At 37.4% G+C, this 23,780-nt stretch overlaps 1 protein-coding gene and 1 long non-coding RNA gene across 7 annotated transcripts in view; one reads left to right on the top strand and one right to left on the bottom strand.

Annotated features, from left to right (window-relative positions):
- Positions 1 to 23,780, top strand: part of LOC135434001 (uncharacterized) — a 218,872-nt gene that overhangs the window by 36,464 nt on the left and 158,628 nt on the right. The window lies entirely within an intron of this gene.
- Positions 4,013 to 23,780, bottom strand: part of Fas3 (fasciclin 3) — a 106,351-nt gene continuing 86,583 nt past the window's right edge. Inside the window, exons 2-7 of one of the 6 annotated variants that reach the window (XM_064690330.1) lie at positions 16,818 to 17,135; positions 16,393 to 16,737; positions 15,380 to 15,814; positions 11,747 to 11,777; positions 5,988 to 6,360; positions 4,013 to 4,635 (exon numbers count right to left, since the gene is read on the bottom strand). In XM_064690330.1, coding sequence (XP_064546400.1) covers positions 4,435 to 4,635; positions 5,988 to 6,360; positions 11,747 to 11,777; positions 15,380 to 15,814; positions 16,393 to 16,737; positions 16,818 to 17,135 — 1,703 coding nt within the window. In that variant the 3' untranslated portion in view covers positions 4,013 to 4,434. Of the gene's footprint in view, positions 4,636 to 5,549; positions 5,610 to 5,987; positions 6,364 to 8,608; positions 9,767 to 11,746; positions 11,778 to 12,233; positions 13,027 to 15,379; positions 15,815 to 16,392; positions 16,738 to 16,817; positions 17,136 to 23,780 lie in introns of those variants that run through there. The other 5 variants (XM_064690329.1, XM_064690331.1, XM_064690334.1 and 2 more) reach the window with 5 other exon arrangements.

The raw sequence follows: 23,780 nt of genomic DNA on the forward strand, positions 1-23,780 counted from the left end.
AATGTACAGCCGATGGCAGGAAAATGCAAAAATTGTATTTTACTTTGACGCTGTCGCCGCAGACGCAACCAAAATAAAAAAAAAACCGAAAAAATGTTATAAAGGCCAAAAAGAAGCAGAACGTTGCAGTTGAGTGCGACTGACTGCGCAATACTCTGTATAAGGCTTTAGAAGCAGCTTAAGGAAGAGGCAGGTGAGCTGGAGACTCTCAAACTGTAAACTCATATCCGTGACTCTCAAACGGTGACTAGCAAATGTTGATTATATTTATTTATGGGGGCGCTGCTGGGCGTGGCAGAATACCTCTTGATTCGGTCTATAGAGTAGCTCAGAAAACTCTGTTCACCAATTTTTGTGGCTCTAAATTTAGAATTCTTGAAGATGTACTATACTTTTGGGGGCGTGGCAAATATATATATGTATATATTTCAGTTTTCAATACTCTGCCCAAATAAAAACAGAGCCAATATACCCTTTGCTGACCATGTAAACAGGGCACAAAAAAGAAAAGTCGCTGGCACTTGCTATTTTTTTTATTTTTATTTTAGTCTAATGTAAAATGTGCTGCTCGGGGTAATGCGCAGATTTTGAGCTTTATAAATTGAAATGTCAGAAAAAGTTGAGTGCGCCCAGCGCATGACTGACAGCGCAGGCAGCCAGAGCCAAAGTCAAAGCCAAAGTCAAAGCCAAAGCCAAAGCGAAAGCCAAAGCGAAGTCAAAGCCACAGACGCGCGGCCAGATTCAGAGCCTGCCTCCAAGTCAACTGCAAACGTTGATGTTTCCTTTGGGCAGCATGCAGAAACCGAAAAAAATGAAAACAAGAGCATTAAAAATATAAATTGCATTAAAGAAAGTCAGAGTTGGCGGCCGTGAATAATAGCCGAGCTTGGGTGAGTGTGACAACGCGCATAAGTATGCTACGCATTTTGTAATTATACTCTGTTTACTAGTCGAAAAGGGTATATTTGTTTTGGGTCTACATTTGTCCCCTCGTATTAAAACTCGTGCATCTTTATGTCAGGCAAAATGTTAAGGCTTTTGGGATATGCCAACTTGGAGGTTTACTTTACAGATTATTTATTATAAGATTCAAACCACGCCCACATCCTAATTAAAAATCAGAAAAAAAAACCGATATAATCAATTCACAGTTTGGCAATCACTGCATTCAGACAGTCACAGTTTCAGCTTCAACGGTCTAATAATCAAAATATCTATCTTTTCGAACTGTTTTCAGCTTCAAACAGCTGCAATGAAACGAGTTTCAAATCGGAATATTCCTCTTTTCTAATTATTTCCAGCTGCAAATAAATCAGCAGAACTTACACTGAAAGAGTTCGAACCTAGAATATTTTTATATAGTTTTACTATGAACTTTGGTTCGATTTTTGATTATGGTTTAGTCCAGGTTTTGGTTCAGCTTCTCCTTAGTCAGCTCATTTGACTTTGGCTGCGGTTTAGGCTTAAGTGAAAATTGGAATTCGTGGTTCAAAAAGATTCGATTCACACCCGGTGTGCTTCTTCTTTAGAAGTAAATTGTTCCACTACAAAATATTTCGTTTTACCCACTTGATTTACTTTCTCGCCTTTTACAATACAGAGTATTCTGCAGTCGTGAGCACTCAACGTTCTAGCTTAGTTTGTAATTGTCATTGTACTCTGGTCGTCCGCTCGAGCTTTGGCCTTAAATCAAATGCTCTTAAGCCCGGCGAAGACGATTTGCACATAACACGAATTGCAAATTTTCAAATTTCAAATGTGGTTCTTCATATTCAATTACGTGACTGCTGCAGACACGAGAGTTGTCATGTTTGTGCCATAAACTCGATTTCCATTTCAATTTAGTTCCACGTAGATTTTGCATTCGCCCGGCAAATAATGCATACAGTAGTTGTTGTTCTTGTTTTTGTTGTTGTTGTTGTTGTTGTTTCCTATCAAATTTGTAGTTTTAATTAAACAAATAAAATGCTCTTACTTGTGCTTTGTATTATGTCTCTAAGCACTCGACACACACGCACACACAGATACACGCTCACACATGTAACTAGGTCTGCGCAGACAGAATGTGGGTTGCATGATAATAGAAATTAAGTATACGCCCGCGAGCGCTGTCATTGTGCTTCTGTGTGTGCCTGTGTGTGCGTGTGTGTGCGTGTGTGTGCGTGTGTGTGGGATAATATGAATGTCTGGGGCCTCTTTTGTTAGGCATATCAAGTGAATGGCTTCTTTTTTTTTTTGCCAGTGTCTATTGTCGTCTACTGTGCAACTGGCAGGATAAAAGTGCAGGATTATCTTGAATATAGCCCAAAAATATTAAGCATTTGAGACGTGCTTACTACATCATGCTTATACCCTTTTAAAGGGTATTCTGATTTGTATCTCAAGTGTGCGACGCAAAGAAGAGGACAGCTTATAGAGCATATATTTGCCTGATGAGCAACAAGCGATATGTTCCTCTGTCTGCTTCTGCAAAAGTTCTTATTTATGTTGCCAGCAGAATGTGTATATATATTTGAATAGGTCGGATCTGGGCACTATATCTATATAACTGCCAAGGAACTGTCCACTGCAGAAGTTCACATGCCCAAAAACATTTTTATCCTTTAGATATCCTATTCTAACTTGGCGCTTACGAGTTTTCCTATTTCTTCCTTAGAAATATACTATATCATATTTCTATGTCCAATTCCTATACCATAATCATATATTATATATCTATAGAATATTCTTATTCTTATCGTCAGTGGGCTACTATATCATAAAGCTCTTAAGGAAGAATCGCCCAATGATGACATTTTTTTAGTTTTTATCTTCAAATCATATTCGAATCATTATTATATTCCTGTATCATAATTCTATAGCATATTCCTATTCTAATCATCAGCAAACTTTTATATTATATAGCTCTATTGGACGAATCGGTCATTAATGAACGCTTGCAGTGAAAACTTTTTGTTTATATCTTGATATAAACATCCTATCAATTTATAAAAACAGGAATATGATATAGTAAAATTCCAAGAAAGGAATAGAAAGAGTCAAGATATTTTGCGGAAAAAAAAAATTCTTCTATTGGGAGAATCGGTCATTATTGAGTTGTTACAGTGAAAACTTTTCACAAAAGCTACACTCTTCTCCTCACATACCTGTAAATCTTTCAATCATAATTTTTAAAAGAGGGTATTCATTTTTCTTTATGCATTATTATATGCATTACATAAAATCTTTTACGATCATACCGAATGCCCGCAAAAACTCTTCAAACAGTCGACAATTTATGGTAAAGAATTTTATTCAAAAAAGTTGCTCAGCTTAACTTTATACAAATTATAATATACATATATAAAAATCAATAATAATCAGAATACATATTAATTAGTGCTGCACTTAAACTAGACATAATCATTATAATAATCATAATATTTATATTTAAATTAATAACATAATCGTATGCGGTTGGAAATACTTTTGAGAGAGATAAATTTGTGGAAAATATAGAGAAAGAAATTATCATAAAATACTTTCGGTTACAATTTTGTTGCGCCTTCTCGGAGATTCGATAAATGGAGTTTTTTTCTTTCTAAACTTTTTTTAAATGCTTGCTCTGGCAGCTAAAATTGTTTTAAATTTTTGTTCAAAATTTTAATGTTTATCAAAAAGTTGTAAAAAAAAAAAAATCGTTTAAATGTTTGTATACAAAATCGTTTAGTAATAATTTAAGTTTCATTTAAATAATATTTTTTGTGAGATTTTATTTTATTTTTATTTTTTGCATATTTTCTTGGCTTAAATTACATTTAGCTTAATTGCGAGACATTTATGTAAATAATTGAGATTTTTCAAATATTTTTTTTAAGGTTTTCATTTTGTTTTGTTTTCTGTTTTTTTTTTGCCTATGTAAATTTAATTTATGTTTGCCTGTTAATTATTTATTTTATTTATATTTTTGTTGTAAATTTCATTTAGGTGTGTGGGTGTGTGTGTGTGTATTGTGTGCAGATTTAGCTGTGCGTTATTTTTTTTATTTTTTTTATGAAATATATGTAGTTATATGTGGAAAAATGTTTTTTTTTGTTTATTTTTTTATAGATTTTCGTTTCATAACACATTCATTACGTTTTGTTTTTTTTGCTTTAGATAAATTAGTATTTCGTTTTTTCTGCTTCTTTAAGTTTTTTTTTAAAGTACACACATTCAATGGAGTTTTTGAAAAACCACACTTAAGATTTATATTTATATATTTGTTTATTTTTATTTTAAATGTTTTATGTTTTACGTTTATGCATTGGGCTTTTGTTTGTGTTGTTTTTTGTTGTAGCTCACAATATATTTATTTTTTTTTTCTCAAAATGTTGCTGCTGTTCTTCTTCGTCTTCGTCTTGTTGTTGTTGTTGCTGCAGTTTTACAGCCTCATTGGGCATTTTGTTGAGTATTTTATTTTTTGCCTTCGCCCTTTTGCACATAAACTATTTCGGCATATTCTGTTGCATTTTTGGCAGCTGCATCCACAGGTGTTGCACTTGTTGTTGTTGTTGCATTTGCTGGTTTTGTTGCTGTTGTTGTTGTTGCGGCAGCTGCTGTCTTCTCATGGGCGGGCTTTAGTACAAGTTCAGCATAGACGAGTTGTTTGTCTTGCTGTGGGCAATGTATAAAAGGAATTTTATTAGATTTCCAAATAAAATAAATTCATAAATTTGAAAACAAATATTTTATATGCTATTTTTTTTGTTATACCCTGAACCCATTGCAAATGCCAAAAAGAGGGCATGATGTTTTTTTTTTGGCAAATGTGCGTAACTGACAAGATCTTATATGTTATATGTATACGTATATATATTCCCAGCCATGTCCGCTCAGCTGTTTGTCTGTCTGTGTGATTAGGTAGATCTCAAAAACTATTATATATTTATTCATATATTATCATTTTATACGCTAAAGAATTAATAGTTTTTTTTTCGATAGCTCTAGGTCAATAGTTTCTATATCGATAAATATCGAACGATTGATACCTGTGTTTTTAACCATAACTCGAAGATAATAAGAGTAAAATCTTGGTATGTAAGCTCTCGTATAGCCATATACCATATACAGATATAGAATATTTCACTTATAGAATAGAATATTTTTTCTATATTATACCCTTCCCATTTCCCACAAAATTCGCTAAAATAAACCAATTTTGGAGCTAGAGCCTTGCTCTTTGGTATATACACATTTTTTCATGTCATTTTTCAACACTGAAAATGTTGTAAAGATCGGACTACAAAAACCGAAGTTAATAGAGAACACATTGCCTATACTGAGAGTCTAGCTGGAAGAAGAAGAAGCAGCAGATGCTGCGAAAAATACGCAGCTAGCGGCGTGGATGGAAGAAATGAAAAGTCTTCAATGCTTGCAATAACAGCTTAATGCTAGGTTCAGGGTATCTCCTAGTCGGGCACTACCGACTAGAGCACTCTATATATACAAATTGTTTGCTTTTTTTTGGGGTGTTTAGTGGGCAAATTGTGGTACCTTGTTTGTTTGCTTTTTGTTGCTGAATTTTGCTTTAATATATATGCATTTTATTTAAAAGTCCACACGGGTGAGGTGCTCTGCCAAACTATAGCCTTTATATATATATCGATAGATTGATAGATCGACAGATAGTACATAGTAAAGTATTTACAAGTTACACAAATTTTTGCATGCGTTAACAACACGACGAAATTAAAAAAATTAAATAATTTTTTTTTTTAAATAAGCAAAAAGTTGCGAGAGAGAGAGAAAGAGAGAGAGAGAGCAAAAAATTTGTGATTATAGATAAATTATAAATAGCTCGCCTACAAGTATGCTAAGCTAAATGGTGTAGAAAACATTGCGCCCACACACACACAGACATAACTTCGCACACACACGCACACACATAGCCAGGCACACAGCAGGAGCATTAGATAGAGACAGCTAGAGTTTTGTGTGGGAAGGAGTTTGGTTCAGTTTTTGTATACCTTTGGTTCATTGTCATTGCCATCGATTGTTGTTGTTGTTGTTGCCGTTGTTGTATTGTCCTGCGTCTGCTCATTTGCGCCCAGCTCCGCCTCCCCATTGTTGTCCTTGCCCTCCTTCTTTCTGCCATCCTTCTCATTGAAACGCTTTAAAATGGCAACTGCAAAGGCTGGCAAACGCTTGGCCCTCTTGCCGGCCGGCGCCTCCTGCTCGCTGCCAACATCCTCGCCAGCTCCTGAGCCTGTTCCTTGTCCTGCTCCTGCTCCAGCGGCTCCTCCAGCTGCTGCTACGTTGCCTGCCAGTGTGTTTGTTGCTGTTGTTGTTGCCGTTGCGGTTGAGGTGGAGGTGGCTTTTATGTCGGCGCTTTCGGTGTCGCTGCTGTTTTTGGTTTCAATTGTGGTTAAGGGCTTGGCGTTTTCTTTTTGTTGTTGTTATTGTTGTTGTTGTTGTGTGAGCTTTTGGGGGCTACTTATTAAATGTGTCAAAATAATTGTTTGCCGTGCAGCCGGGACATTAGTTAGAGCAGACAGAGTTTAGTAAGGCCCCATAATAGCCATTAAAGCGGGACGGGGTTAGTCGGTGGTTAGATGAAAGGTGTGTGTCTGTGTGTTTGTATGTGCGCGGGGATTAGAGAATGTATCTGGCTTCATCCATGGCATTACGCTTGGATCGTTGGCTGGGTTAGTGGCTTTCAACTTGTGCGGGTAATTGCGTAATTGTTATTTGCACCATAAAACCAAAGCTTCAACTACTCAAAATTGTCAGGTTTTGATTGCAATTGGACGAGGCAATTGCAAAACGAAAGGATTGCTTTAGTTTTATTTATTTAAAAAGGTTGTCCGTTTTCTGAAACAAACTCTAGTTGACAGCTATTTGCATCTATCAAAGCATTTCGTGGGCTAACTGAACTTTTTGGATCGGCTATTGGAGGGAAGTGTTCGTAACTATTCTAATGCTACTATTTCGTAATGATAAGGTATCTGTCTATAAATAATTTAATTATTAAGTCTGCTAATAGGTGGTTCAAAAAGGCATCCACTATATTAAAGCTCTTTAAAAGCTCTTTGAAAAATTTGCGCTTATATTAAAGCTCTCTTAAAAGCTTTGCTTTACGAATCTTTTCCATTTGGTTGACTCTATAAGTCTGAAATATATTTTTTTATATTAAGATAAGACTTGACTTTAAAAGTCTGAAGCCAATGATTGTAGTAGCGATTGAAGTTCTATCCCATAGATCCATATATCTTAACATTTTTGCTTAAATTTAACAACTTGCAAAAAAGTTTTTGTAGAAGAAAACACGATTTAAAAAGAGCTTTTACTCAGAATAAAAGAGTTTATGCAATTTAAATAACAAACATTTACATAAAGATGAAAAACTGTTTTCGCTCATCATAGGAAAGTTAATGGAATGTGCATACAAAGTTTATGGCTTAAACTTTTTGAACGTTGTCTAAACTTCAAACATTTTTTCCAATAGGAACCTGGACAAAAATCAACAGAATATTAAAGCTCAACAGTAAAGTTCTAAAAGCTAAAAGCTCGAATCGCTTTTGAATCAAAGAGAATATTGAAAGATCTAATAGCTCTGAAAGATTTTGTAGCTAAAATCACTAAATGCTTGAAAAGCTTTTGAATCAAAACAAATATTTAAAGATATAATAGCTCTGAATGATTTAGTAGCTTAAGTAGCTAAATAAGTCAGGTAAAAATTAAAGCTTTGCAGAAAAACTCTAAAAGCTGAAGTATATTATTATTCCCTTAAATATTCACGGTATGGGTTTGCTAGAAATCTGCAGTAAATCTTTGAAAAACAAGAAAATATTAAAGCTCTGAAGAAAAGCTCGTAAAGATTAAAATTGCATTCATTATTCAGGATATGTGTGTACTGGAAATCTGAAGTAATCCTTCCAAGAACCTCTGCACTTATTTCGAAAATGTACTGAAAAGCTTCTGGCTTAATCTCAAACGTTAACATTGAACTCTGCTCAATTTTGTTGTTCAATTGACCTTCATTGTGAGCCTGTTCGGATTTCATTTAGCTGATAGTCGGTCGCATAATTTGTTTGCCACACACACTTGCAACAGACGGCTGGCACTCGTATTTGGAGTATCTATATATATTCTATAAATATTTGTTGACTCATTTAAATGTCTGGCAGCAGTCTGGCTGCGTGTTTGTTAGGAGAACGAACTATTGTTATGTGCGTTTAACTCCGGCACGTGGTCTTTATCTGGCTATCAATATCGAAAAAGGCAGAGCACGCAGCTTGAATAAACTAAACTAATATGGTATTATGTGTGTTGTTTGGTTAAATATTTGTGGTTGGGCAATCAGAAAATAATAAAGAACAAAAAGCAAAGAAAATAAATGTACAAAAACCCGCAAACCCTGAAACACTCACACACACGCAGGCATTTATTCAGTTTTTAATTGTTGTTAATTTATTAAAAATATAAATATATATGTATATATGTAAAGTATAAAATAAAGAACAACCTTATCAGAATGTCACACTAACTACAACTTAATAAATAAACGCGCTTCGTCTGCTCGAAATTAAATCCAAAATACTTGTTCAACTTTGCAACTTAAACTAAATTAATACAAAAAAAGTTGTAATACATTTGAAAGAAAAAAAAAGGAAATTTGTTTGTCGCTTAAGGAAAAGAAAAAAAGTACAGTGGGCACAGCTTGAGTTGAACACTCGTTGCGCATCTCTTTTTGACTTGGTTCCAACTAAAATACTTGCTTAGAAACATTTTCGTTTTGAGTAACATAACAATTAGCTTTCTGGCATGTAGCTCGCTTAGGGTTGCCATGCAAAACTATTAATAACATATTCGAACAAAATTCTTAATTTCATGCCTAAATTTCATGCTGTTTGCTTTGCAAATTCTCAACTAGGTCAAGATTTTGCATTTCGTTTGGGTTTCGTGTGTGTATGTGTGTGTCTGTGTGTAACTGTGTGTGCCTGTGTGTGGATGAAGCTGTCATGAGTTTCGTTTGTCTTTGAGTTACAATTGAGTTGCATAGCTCGCTGCTATGAAATTGCATGTTAAAGTAAATAAATTAGAAATTCTAAACCTCATTCTACAGACATTTGCTGTACCTATGAAATACACATACACATATACAAATATGCACACACACACACGCACATAGATTTAGATTTCCGTTTCCTGTGGCAGCTTTGGTGTTGTTTGTGTTGTTGTTGTTGTTCCTGTTGTTGCTGTTGTTGTTGTTTGTGGCTGATTTTTGTTGGGCTTTGGTGGCGCCGCTGGCGGTGTTGCCTTTGCCACAACTGTCTGATTGCGTCCGGATAGCAAATTGGCCTGCTTCTGGAGCAGCTCACGCTGATCCTTGGGCAGCCAGCGCGAGAAACGTGACTCGGGTATGCCCAGCTGATTGCCGCGCTCCAACAGATCCGTATCCTGCGTCTCCTGCGCCACCGACTCCCTCTCCGCCTCGTTGCTGTGCGTCTGCGAATTGCGTCCGCCCGCCTGGGCCATTAGCACATTGCGCAGCGGCTTCGTTGTGGGATTATAGACGCTGCTCTCACGATCCGTGCCATACTCAAATGAATCTTCGTCATCCTGGAGACGACGCTCCACCGAGAAGCGTTCGTGATTGTGGCCATGTCCAATGCCATTGCCATTGCCATTGCCATTCGCCTCGCGCATTTTGCTGGCGCCCAAAAGCGTGATGCCATTGGGCGTCTCCAGCAGTGCCACATTTTGGCCATGATGCGCTGCCTCCGCGGTTTCCAGCTGCTTGTCGCTGCAAAGTGGGCGGCGGCATTGTCAGTGTCGGGTGGGAGGGGCAAAACAACAATTTTTGACAGTTTTGTATTTATTTTGACAGTTTATTTTAGTTTTTTTTTTTATTTTTGTGGATGGTTTGTTGTCCATATGAAAGTACACAAAAGAAGTAGAGTGGAAATTTGTTGTTGTCGTTTTTTTTTTTTTTGAGATGCATTTGCGAAATGGCCAACTTTTTTTTTTGTGTGTGTTTTTTTTTTTGGGATATGGCTTGGACAGCGACTTGACGTTTTAGTAGATGCAGATTAAATTGTTGTTGTTTGCGGTACGGCACAGTGAACAGTGGTAGAAAGAGACAGAGAGAGAGAGAGATGGAAAGAGACTGCGAGACAGAGTGGAAGATGGCACGACTGGGTAGTACGAGGCGAGGGGCGTGGCGAGGCGGGCGAGCGGACGAGCGAGCAGTGTGTGAGGATGTGTGGCTGTGTGTGTGTGAGAGTGTGTGTGGGAGTGTGTGTGTGTGAGTGTGTGTGGCAGCGTGAAATTTGTTTTGCAAAGTGAATTTGATTTGATTTCAATTTTGAACGAGAGACAAGACAGCGGGCACTATGCACAAATGAGACGAGACACAAAGTTTTGGCGACAAGTTTTTAGTTTTTAATATTTTAATAGATTATTTTTCCGCGTGAATTTCCACTGACAATGAAAATAATTGCATAGCTGCATGTGAAACGAATGGAAAATGAAACGGTTGCTCACATTTTGGGCAACCAAAGCGCATAATTGATATTTGAAAAACGTTTTGAAATGTGCATAAACTATTTGCTTTAAGATGGAAATGAAGAGCGGAATGTGTATGCAAAGAATTTTCCCAAATTTCCTGGCTAATGTGATTCCCCTTTTTGTTGTTATTCGAATATTATTAGGATATAAATTTTAAGGTTTAAGCTAGTTTATAGCTGAAACGTTTGGAATAGAAGGAGTTTCCAGCCGCAAGAGTTGTCTGGGGAATCCTTTTCTTTCGATAATACCTCCCGCTCTTATCACTATTGTCATCCTTGAACTGAGCTGGATATTCTTTGCGATATTCCTTATCATTTTCATAATATTGATAAATATCGATTCTTAGACTTGGTTTTTTAAGCAGAGCTCGAAGATTATGATTTTGTATACTGTAGATTAGGAATATATCACTTCTTAGATACCTCTTCCCATTCCACCAAAAAAAGAAAATGCATTTTCAAAGGTCAGGCCTCGCGCCTTGGAATACATTACCACATTTTATCAATATTCTAGAATATTTGCGCATTTACTCAATTTACAGAGTAAGTAGTATATAAGAAAACTCGATTTGCTTAATTTTAAATTTGAAAACCAAACCAAAACATATAGAAAATTAGCTTCACGATTCAAAGCCAAAGGCGAGCTTTTGGAGCTTCTGCTTGGGTCTCTTTTTCCTTTTCTTAAATTGCCAGTGGAAAGTATCTTCGAATATGTGTGTGTGTCTTTTGAGATGTGTATGTGTATGTGTACGTGCTTAAGTTAAACGCTTACTAAATGTAAATGACTATGACTAGCCTAGCAATGATATTATTTATAGCTAATGATAATGATGATGACTTAGTACTATTCAGAGAGCTGCATTTGATTCGTAGCGCTTGTTAATGAAAATCATAAATATGGAAAATAAATTAAAGTACAAAAATTAAAAGAAAAATATTTGAAGCATTCAACAAGCAAAACGCAACTACGCAATTTCAGTTTAAACAGAAATTCGAAAGTTTTTATGAATATAACAGTTAATACAACAGGATGCAAAGTACAGTTAGGCAGACAAATACCGTTTTTTTTCTTATCTGTGGGTTAGTTGTATGGATGGTCCAGTTAAATGGAGATATATATATAGAGAGAGCATGACTTTTATATGGCCTGGCCCCGTTGCACTTTGAACTTATTTTGACATAAACGCGACATTTGATGGAACTTTTAAGGTACTTACGTTTCATTTGTGGGCGTCTTGATTGATTTACCTGTGAAAATAAATTACAAAAATATATTACTAGGCAGTTGAGTAGAAGAAAATGTTAATAGAACTATTTTAAAAATGGTTTTATGCAGCGTGATACGTTCGGAAAATTTGTTAAGGCAAAACCCCGCCCAGCATCATCATGTGCCATTTAGCTAAAGCCCAAGCATAAATTTCAAGCCAATTTGTTAATTATTTAAATAAAAACACAATTTATTTGTAACTTTAAAATATGTTTTGTTTCGTTTTCATTTGTTTTAACAAACTACTAAACTTACAAAGAACTGAAAAATTAAGTGTGTGCGATTTAAATTAATATTTTTTTTAGCCAATTTGTTTAAGTTTTAAAACTATTTAATTTATATATATATATATATATATGTGTGTATGTGTGGTTTTTAGTTTTCTAATTATTCAAGCCAAGTTTTATTTATAGTATATATAATATATATATGCTTTGATTTATCAACTAATAAGTTGTTGAGCAAGACACGAAAAAAATTATATAAAAAACAATATTCGAACAAAAAAATGCAAAACGCTGGCAGGTCGGAGCTTAAAATAAATTAATTGCTGGCAATATTTTAAGAAAATGTGAAAAATTATGTTACAAAATACAATTTGTGATATACAAGATTAAAGTGTACAAAATATTCGTTCTGAGCGCGGACGGCGTGTGCTTTAATTGCGAGATTCCAGGAGATTCCGAGTTGTAAACTTTAGCTTATGAGAAATAGACAGAGAGCTTATGCAAATACTTGGCCTACGTTAGGTTTTTCGTTTTTCTTAGTTCTTTTTCATTTTTCATTTAAATTTGTTTTGTTTTTCTTTTTATTTGCTTATGTGTTTTGTGCGCCTTTGAGATTTCTGAGCGGAATAGAGAGCGTTTTTTTGATTTGCTTTTAGGGTGTACTTTTCTTATAGCAAGGCTTGCGCTCAGCTAGTTTTTACAGGGTATTTACTGGGCACGCTCTAGACGGACGTATTTGGGGGCTTGGGTGCATCGGCGGCGACATTTTGTTGGCCATTTCCGGCCGCAATTACGGCTGCAGCTGTGGCTGCGGCACTTTTCTTAAGATCTGCCTTCTTTTGTGCCTCCAATTTATCGGTGACCGGGGGCGTGGCCTCCTCCGATTGTTGCGTCGTATCGATATGCTCATCGCCATTGTCTTGGCCATCGAGCTCGTCGTCGGGATGATCGGGATGTATCTGTGCCTCGGAGTCGGGTCCGATGTCTGTATTGAGTGTGGCGCCTGCAAGAACAACAACAACAAGAACTAACATTTAGCGACGAGCGAGTTCTGGCTGCTGAAAGCACAACCATTTCTGGGCCAACCATTTAACACCAATTTTTAGTCGGATTCGGCCAATAGCTTAAAACGTGTGGTTAGTCCTTTTACCAAGTAAAGCAAAGTAAGAGTAGATAAAATGAAGAAGTTAAAGACAAAAAAAATATACAAGATTTTTGCAGAGAAAACTAAATTTAAAGTGAAACATAGAAAAGCAAAACAACCCGAAAAGTATTTGAATTTTGATTGAAACAAAATTTGAAACACATAAAATTTTAAATTAAGTATTGTATTTAACTGTAAAGCGTCTTTCATGTTAGCTCTTCTTGTTGTTGTCATTTGTAGACAGTTTTTAAGGCAGAGTATTGGTGTCTTTCTTTTTTTTTTTGCTAAATTATCAATAGAAGTTTTTTACAATTGTTTTTGTGTTTGTTTTTTATATGCTAAATACATTTATTTTACTTATATATCTAATATTAAATTGGCAATCATATTGTGCGCTTGATTTTGTTTATATGTTATTAACATGCGAAGTCTTTAAATATGTGTAGGTGAATTTTGGGTTTTAGTTTTCTTTTAAGCTGTGCGTGGATTTGTGGTTTTCATAAAGGCACTTCGTATGTCTTTTATTGGTAGAGAAAAAATGATAAATTTAAGTTTAGTTTAGTTTTTGATACTTGAAATAGAGTAGTCTTTTATTTTAATTTCCCACCCCATAACTCGGTCAAATCTCATCCGATTTTCTCAAGGTTTGGCTTTTTGCTCATGGTTTGATCTCTAAATCAATCTGGCATCTAAATCTGACAACATGATTTTGGGTCAAAATTCATGTCAAAATGGTACCCTCAAATATCCTATATAGACATAGGCCAAAATTTCCCACCCCCATAACTCGGTCAAATCTCATCCGATTTTCATAAAGTTTGGCTTTTTGTTCATGGTTTGACCTCTAAATCAATTTGGCATCTAAATCTGACAACATTATTTTTGGTCAAAATTCATGTGAAAATGGTACCCTCAAATATCCTATATAGACATAGGCCAAAATTTCCCACCCCCATAACTCGGTCAAATCTCAACCGATTTTCATAAAGTTTGGCTTTTTGTTCATGTTTTGATCTCTAAATCAATCTGGCATCTAAATCTGACAACATGATTTTGGGTCAAATTTCATGTCAAAATGGTTTTATCAAATATCCTATATAGACATAGGTCAAAATTTCCCACGTCCATAACTCAGTCAAAACTCATCCGATTTTCATAAGCTTTGGCTTTTTGTTCATGCTTTGGCCTCTAGATCAATTTGGCATCTAAATCTGGCAACATTATTTTTGGTCAAAATTCATGTGAAAATGGTACCCTCAAGTATCCTATATAGACATAGGTCAAAATTTCCCACGTCCATAACTCAGTCAAAACTCATCCGATTTTCATAAGCTTTGGCTTTTTGTTCATGCTTTGGCCTCTAGATCAATTTGGCATCTAAATCTGGCAACATTATTTTTGGTCAAAATTCATGTGAAAATGGTACCCTCAAGTATCCTATATACATATATATTTTTGTTACTTGAATATATCAATTTATCACAAATGGAGATTTAACTGTTTACAAGTTTACATGAACCCCAAAATTTATATATTCCGAAACTTTTTTTATCATTTCCCATATCTTCTACAAAATGGTGCTCTTGGCATTTATGAAATTTGTAAATTATTTTGGGCAAATTGGCGCGACTGCAAGCTAAAAATCAGCAACAAACAGCTAAAGTATCCTCTCGTCGCCCCTAGACTACCCTCACTTCCCGCTGCCACACAAGCAGACAAAGAAAAGAGAAAAAACCGCCCAAAAGTCAAGTGAAATAATACCAAAAAAAGAGAAGAAAATAAGTTTAATTAGATGAGTTTTTAAGGCTGCACGAGTTGCTGCCATTGCCAGCTTGCAACTTGGCGCTAATTAAAATTTAAAAGCCGCACAATGAGTTAAAAGTTAGCAACTGGCTGTGGCTATGCCTGCCACGCCCACACACACACACACACATACAGCTAGTGGGGGGATGGGCAGCACATGAGATGAGCTCGCTGATGATGGGCGATGGCTAATGGCTGGGGTTTTTTTTTGGGCCAGAAATTATTGTTAGCATAGCTGATGATGATGATGATGGCACATGATGACTACAATGATGATGCGAGTACATGATGATGACATTATGATGTGGAGGGGTGGGGGGGCACCCGAAGCGAACGTAAATAATGTGTTGTGAAGCCCCAAGTAAGGAATTAAACAAACAAAAATAAAATCAACGCTCTAGCTACTTACCGCCAAAGCACCATCTGCCGGTGGCGCGCGCAAACACGAGAAGCAGCACAATCAGCACCAGAACAGCAACAGCCACAACAATGCCCACAATGGCAGCCACATCCAAGCTGGCGCTGGGCGGCTTGCTCGACGAACTGATGCGCACTTGATAGTTGGTGGTGCCCAGCTCGTTGCTGGCGTCCAGATAGTACGTTTTGGTCGTATCCTCCAAAGTGAGGCCCGCAATCGCCAAAGTCACATTGTACTCATCGTTGCCCACATATTGTGGCTCATAGGCCGAATAGCGTCCCTCGCTGCGTCCCTGCGACACAATGGCGCCATCGATGGTCCATTTGATGGTTGGCGGCGGGCTGGCACGAATCGTTATATTCACAATGGCCGTGTGCTCCAAATAAAGACCATAGACCGAAGCCTCCGGCTGACGGACAGGCGCATCTGGGCGTGGAAAAAACATGATTTTAATCAATCGATATATTTAGTTTTAAAGTTTGTTTCTTATAACCTTGAAGAAGGTATTAGAATTATGCCACGACCTGAACGAGACTTTGGTGCTTTTGGTGCAAACCTTGATTTGATATTTATGTTTAAGGTACGGTTCGTCTTTCAGTTCGACTTTTTTGAGAGATTTAGTTTAGCTAGAGGTTCTGATTTCTGGACACGAACCGGTTCATATAGCTGCTATTGGAACAATCGATCGTAGTCAAAAAATATTATATTCCTCTCACACGAGCTAAATCTTACCACCATCGGACTACTATATCATTTAGATCTTTAAACCTATATGAAGAATCAGCAGAACAACATTTGTATCAACTCTTTTGTTTTCGAAGAAAGGACAGGAACAGAATTGTATATCATATACTTTATAGACAATATGATATACATAGTTACAATAGGAACAATCTGACGAGAGTTTAGTTAGGGAGAAGGTTTTGTGGAAATTGAAGGGCATTTAATCTTCGATATTCCAACTGTTCCTTCCATTCAACCAAAGAGATAATCAGGATACTTACAGCGCACATTGATGATGTAGGCAGCTTCCTGGGGCGGGACGCTCTCGCGATCGGTTTGATGATGGGAACGACAGACGAGTTTACGATTGCTGTCCTCCGGTCCCAAATGCCATTGGATCTCCTGCACGGACGTGGACAATTCGACGTTATCGTTGGTGGGCGTGGCCAGTATCTGTAGCGGATTGGTGCGCTTATTGGCGGGCATGTTGTCAAGGTACCAGGTGATGTTGGCTGGCGGGCGGCCATCGCGCACAATGCAACGGGCATGGAATTCGGTGTCCTCGTTGAAGAAGCCATCACGATTGGCCTTCGAGATGAGCTCAATAATGGGCTGCTGCGGGCGCACTAGAAGAGAGCAACAAAAGGGTTGAAAGGGTTAGATGTTAAGTTGAGGAAAAACTATATAGTGTAGTTTTTGTACTTACATGCCACAACCAGGTCTATGGTGCCGGAGAGCTCCTCGCCCTCGACGCCCAGACTGCACTTGACCTGTCCGTTGTTGCTGGCCTTGACGCGTTCGATGCTGACGCCGCACTGGCCGGCATTTAGGCCGGCGCCATAGTAGGTAAATCCCGGCGTCTTGCTCCAGACGGGCGACAGATTGAGCACCTTCTGCTCGCCGGGTATCTCGATGCGGCAATAGTTGATGGCACGTCCGTAGCGGCAGAGCAGCTCGGTGCGATCGCCCTCGTTGAGCAGCGCTGTGTTCGGCTCCACGTTCACCTGGCCAAAGCTGAGCGCATCTGCAAAGATAAAACAAGTTAAATTAGTGCCCATTGTTCAGCAGTTTAGTTCTTGTGCAATGCACAAAGTATCTTGTATCTGTTAACTGGCAAAACATAAAGTATCTTATATCTAGCGCTTGCCTAATGCCTTTGGCAAATGACTGTCATATCTTTATGCCGCCGCCGCGACTCTTGCACGTTTGTGCAACTTGCAGATACGCATCTGCCTTTCGAGTTCTTCAGTTACAGTCGCCACGACGACTAACACCCCATAAATTCGCGTGACTTTGCCAACAACTCGCCTCGCCTGGCCTCAAATATGCATGCGGCTGCTGTGGTTGCTGTCTTTTCTCATTAAGTTTCAATTACGCCACGTTTTTTTCTTCTTCTCTTTTTTTTTTTCTCTTAGCAAACAATTTTCAAATTTTTCTCTCTCTCTGTTTCGCATCTGCTGGAGAACTCAACTGCAGTGGCATTTTGCAAAGTTCTCGTTTTTACTTCTGCCAATTAAGATGCTCAAGCGATTTGCTAACTCAGAAATTAAATGATTTAGCAACATGGAAAGTTTGCGTTCAGCTGTTCCTGAAATCGTTTTCTGCTCAATTACGCTTGTTATAAATTAAGCGTGAGGTAGCCTTGAGTTTTAAGTTTGGTTCAGGATGACTTCAGAAGCGCATTTACACATACTTGGCTTATATTTTAATCGTAATTTGCTACATTTGTGTTGCAGAAATCTATTTCGCTTGTTAGTTGATTTCTTTGATATTTTTAATATGCAAATATCCAAGCTCTAATTTATTTTTCAGAATGTGTTAGCTAGGCAATTTCTTAAATAGAGTTGAAATTATATAACTTAAATCTGTTTTCTTTCAATTGTGTTCCTGAAAACGTTTTCAGATGAATAATGTTTCAGCGATATTTTGTTTGACGAATATGTGAGATTAAAGTTTAATAAGAAATCCAAGCAAAATGATTTTAGATCAATTTTCTATATACATACATATGTAAAGTGGAAATTTTCCAACATATCAGCTCTTACAAGTTTCAAGCAGTTGAAGATGTTCTTATCAAAATGTTTTTTAACCTGAGTTTTATAATAAGAACGATTGGCAACCTATGCTATTTGCAAATAGGAAATTGTATAACAAAATGTGTAACTTTAAATATTTTATATACTTTTTCTAAAATTGTTGTATCATCTCCTCAATTTCTCTTTCTCTTTTAGCAGCCTATCAAGTTCGTTTCACTTTCTATCAATTGCTTTTTTTTTTGGCCTTTCAATTCCAATGGAAAACATTTATCCCACTGTTGCCATTAAATTTGGCTGAAGTTTCATTTTCTTTTTGTTTTTCTGGTTTTAGCCCTCACTTTTAGCCGCAACAAAATTTGTGTTGATCGATTGATTTGTTGTTGTTGTTTTTTCGCTTTTCCGCATAGGCTTCATTTTTCACAGCCTGCAAAACACTTTGGCAATTGGCTGCTCCCAAATGTGCACCCGAACCGCGTTCGACACCTCTACCCAACGTCCAACTCCCCTCAACAAACCCCCCTCTCCACCTTGCTCCAGCTGCACAATGGCAATCTAACTAATTTTCTAAATGAAAGCGGCAAAATTGCAAAATGTGCCATAAACATGAGACGGCTGCTGCTGCAGCTGTTCGGCTGAGATTGTTAGAGGAGCGTGAAAGGGGGCGGGGTGGGGGAAGCGGGGCACTTTTCAAAACGTTGGGGTAGGGGTGATGCAGGCCGGCCAAGTGCAGCTGGGGCCATGCATTGATTTCAATTTCGTTGCGCTTTTTGGCTTTTTGACTGACTCGGACTGGCTGACGTGCGGGCCTGCCAAGACTTTTGTTTGGCCAGCCGCACACACACGCACACACACATAGACAGGAAACAGCAACAACAACAACAACAGCAGCAATAGTTGTTTTTCATACCAATTCATTGGCTCGTCTTTGATATTTGCATTTGTTTGGCTTTAAAGCGGGTCAACCAGTTGGCCAGCTGGCCGGCCAGCTCGTCGTGTTTGCAATTTAAAACCCAGTCCCAACCAACCAAACCTCCCGCACCCCAACTGCCAGCCAAACTGTTAACAATTGAGTTGTGACTGATTTTCGTTCATTCCCTCAATAATTCTCTATATACATTTTTTTATTTCACACTTGAGCTTGTGGCGCAATGAAACCACTTAGAGCTCTGCACATAAACCAAATCGCTGAATTTATATTCTTTTTTAAGCCAGAATTTCAAGCGTCAGCACTTGTCCCAAACACCCACACACACACACACACACAGTGCGAGTACTACACTATGCTACACAACTGTGGAATGTCACAGTCACAGTCACAGCTATGAAAACAAAGATGATGACGAGCGCAACGACAATCGCAACGGATGGCGAATGGATTGGCTGCGTAGTGGGGGGCGCAATGCTGGCGTATGCTTCACATGCCACACCCCTTACTTCCCTGCTCAACAGACGACTAAGTGAATCGGGTTTTTAAACACTCTTCTAGATGGTATTACAACTTTATCTTGATAGTTCTAACGCGTAGAGAACAACATCTTCAGACTATAAAGAGTGTATATTTTATTGATGATATAGTCGAGTCTTTGAAGCCGTGTCCCACTGTCTGTATAGGCTCTCTGCTAAGAAGCTATTGTCATAAAGCTTTGAATAGATCCATATATATTTCGGTTGCAGAATGTCTGTCTGAACTGGCCGGATCAGAGCCCTATATCATAAAGCTGACATAGGAATGCAAGGTCGAAAATTAGGATCTTTTCTCTTCATGATAATCGTATCATATATAATTGAATCATGTTATGCTTATCATATACTTGACATATACGAGCTCTAACATGCTCCCTTCATATAAGAATAATCTTATCAACATCTAACAACTATATCATATTGCTCTATAGACGGAATTGATTCTTAAATAGATGGAAAAGTTATCTGTTTTTCCATATATCTTAACCAAGCTCAGCAATTTTAGGCAACACAATTCTGCTCACATATCTACAATGGTTCATGATACATGGTTATCTAGAAGGGTATTTAAGCTTCGGCTTGTCGTGCATAGACGTTCTTCCTTTTCTTTATTTTGTTGCTGTCTGCCCGTACAACCTATATACCCTGTAACGTATTGCACCGCATCGTGATATTTATTTATTTAGTTTAGTTTTTTTTTTTGGTTTTTTGTTCGCAAGCGGAATTTTCAGTGGAACGTCGTCGCCTGTCGTCGCTGGGTTCTGTGTGTGTTTTATTTGATGCCAAGTCTGCAGTTTTCAACCTCAGCTAGATGCCTTGGTGCGACCAGACCCGGAGGCAGCTGCTGCGGAAGCCGGACGGACATTGTCCAGTTCAGTGGTCATGCCTCAGTTGCTGCTATGTGCAAAAGTTGCTTTCGGTTACTTTTTGTGTTTGTCTCATACGTGCTGTGTGTGTGTACAAAATCATTTCACTTCACTTTCCTTCTATATAGATTGTACAATATATTTAATTTAAAGCGCAATAAAATCAACTTGCCGACCATTGCCGGGCAATCGTCGGCCAAGTGGCACGCCTCGCGGCACGCCCCTCACGGCTATTGTTTCCATTTGACTTTGGCCACGTTAGCGTCTTTTATGTGAAACGTGATTTTTCCTTAAATATTACGTTCAAGTATTTGATTTTCCGCCCCGCGGGTAGTCGCATCAACAATTTTTCGGTACGTCTTATATTGCACAGTGGCACAATGTTCGACAAAATGTTGTCAAAATTAATAAATTGTTAGGAATGTGTTTGAATTCATATGTTGCATATTACAATTATGTAGACATATATTTGTAGATCCCTAAGTGGCATTTGTTAAGATCCCAAACATATATTATTTAATTTTATTTATATTTATGTTTAATTTTTGTATATTTTTTTTTAGCTTTTATGAATGTTTGTTGAATGCTTTCTATTATTCTTATTTATTTTTATTTATGTTTGTTTCTTTCAGGTGCGCTGCTTCATTTAACTTATAGAAAGAAAACTAACCCTAAATGTATAAAAGGGAAGTTTTTGTAAAATATGGTAAGTCGATAATTATTGTATTTATATTTTCCTTCGAATTTTTGTTTTCCTTGTGTGCTTTATTTATTTATTCTTATTTTCTACCAAAATTCAAGCGAAAACCAATTTTAAATATGTTGTCTTAAGAGTTTTGGTTCAATCTCTTAAAATTCCATAATCAATACTTTTTCAAATTTTTTAATTGGTATTTTTGTGAAAATGTTCTTTTAAACCATCAAATGGTCACACTGTTTTTACGGCTTATAAAGTAAAACTAGATTGTTTTCAGTCTGCAGCCACACAATATTTGTTGAAAGAAACAAAAGTAAACTTTGGAGTGAAAGTAAAGTCAATTTCTTATAAATTTGGCTGTAGTTTCTATGAGAATTATTTTTGAAATAAAGGAATTATAAGTTTAGTTGATCTTGGGTCTATCTATCTATTTATCAGTCTATCTCGGGAGAGGTTCTTGTGTACCTGATACTGAACAAGCTGCAAGATGGAAGTAGAGAAATAGGCTCCACAGATTCCGTACTGTATAAATATTTTAAAAACAGTTTTGCCATGCAAAGTCGCATATATCTAAAGTCCGATATATTATCTGCCGCACTCTCTCATTTTCATGCCGTATTCGTCTAGTTTGCACCACTGTGCACGTCTGTCTGTCTGCACAGGTCAAAGGAATAAGCCAAATCCGACTGGCGAACTGGATAGCTAGCTGGGCCCTCGCCACAAGTAGTCGGCATGCAATTTGAGCATAAAGAAAGGAATCAGCCACACATTGTGGCGATATGCTCATGTTTATGTCTGTGGCATGGACACACATTCGACTCTCGACTCTCGACTGTTGCGGCATTGTTGTCTGTATTTCTCTAGTAATTTTCAATTTATCAGCGTCGATTTATCAATTTTTGCTGCTTTTTCACCTGCAGCGCCAAATGAAGAAAAAAAGATAATTATTGTTGATTTATGGCGCTTGCTTTAGTCAGAGCGACCCCTGATAACTGATATCTATATGTGCACATCTTGAGCTTGACTACGAATCGCCGCGAATTAAACAATGTACAAAAAAATAAACCCGTTATTATTATGTTGTAGTTGTTTTTTGTTTTTTTGCCGGCCAACATGGCGTGTGTGCAATTTATGGCCTTTATTTTTTTTGGCTATTAATAATGATTGGTTGTTACATCAAATTGCCGGGTCGCGGTCTCTGGCTTTCTTTTTATTTATTATTAGCATTATTTATGGCCCCTTATGAATCACGCTTTGTGTACACAAGTGTACAAATTTATTAAATATTATATTTGATTTATGCGCCGGATAATGAAAAGTGTTAGGCGACAAATTATCAGAAGCCAGCCTCAAGTCTCACGGCGAGGTCAAGGCGTGTGGCAAGTGTGCTGCCATTTGCCACACGTGCCACACACACGCACACACACAGTGAGAGACATTGGTAAAAGTGAGCCATGTTCCAGCCTTGGTTGCAGCCTGCCACACATGGCCTTAAGTCTGATTGCGCTTTGGGCTTAGATTTTGGGTTTGCTTTCGAAAATCGCTGACTGGCAAGGGCTTTCGTTGCAGCGCAGCGCCATCTATGATTGGGCACTTAATTTCACTAATCGTCGGCATAAATCGCCGACCAAGGTGAAAGACTCTGTCGAATTTCCAAAATTTCCATTGGCATTGAGTGTAATTTTCATTTTGGCCAAAGTGAAAGTTGCCCAGCATTGGAAAAAAGCACAGCGAGTGCAATCAAACTGTGATCTGTTTCCTGCACAGCTGCAATCGGAGCATATAACGGGTTGTATTCGAACGAAATGGGCAGCACTTTTATCAGACAAAACATGTTTTAAATCTAGAACAGCTTAAAAGAAGAAGCTTTTTATGAGATTAAACTGTTTTTTTTTTTAAGGAACTCTCAGCTTTGAGTGCATTATAAAGACATAAGATTATTGTACTTTCACTTAAAAAATTTCATTACATTATAAATGAGCCAAATGGGCATCACTCTTACCAGACAGCCTGTAAAATAGAAAAGTGTTAAAGTCAGGGCACACTCAAAGATAGATTTGCACACTTTGTGCTTATCTGAATAAAAAAAACAATTTGCAATTGCAATTACTTAAATAAAAACTTGTTGCCGCAAAGCTATTTTAATTGCTTGTTCGTTAAGATCGACTTTTGCAACAGTTGCCCAAGCTCTGTGTGTGCTCTCTGGTCATATACCCTATAACCCTTGGTTACAAAAGGGTATAATGTGTTTTGTAAATGTATCTTACAGAAAGAGGAAAGCTAATACGAACCCATATGCTATATATATACTTAATCTGATCGACGAGCTGCGTTCATAGGTAAGCTTTAATCTCGAAAACTATAAAAGCTAAAGACTTGACATTGGAAAATTTGCATATTGTCGCACATCGTTAGCTGAACGAGTAAAGAACCTTATCCTAATATCTCTCTGCATTTTTTTTTTTGGAATCGATAAATATCGTTTTTGATCTTTGCAACTGGAACGCGGCATCTTCCAGTCGCAAAGGCCCGACTAAAGCACTTTTACTTATTGTCATCGCACTTGCAACTGTCTGCCCTATTTTGCCACAGGGTCAACTTTACTG

The sequence above is a fragment of the Drosophila montana genome, unplaced genomic scaffold, assembly GCF_035044405.1.
Source record: "Drosophila montana isolate Dmon_TW-CO22-7 unplaced genomic scaffold, ASM3504440v1 contig_3257_1, whole genome shotgun sequence".
In the NCBI taxonomy this organism is placed as follows: Eukaryota; Metazoa; Arthropoda; class Insecta; order Diptera; family Drosophilidae; genus Drosophila; species Drosophila montana.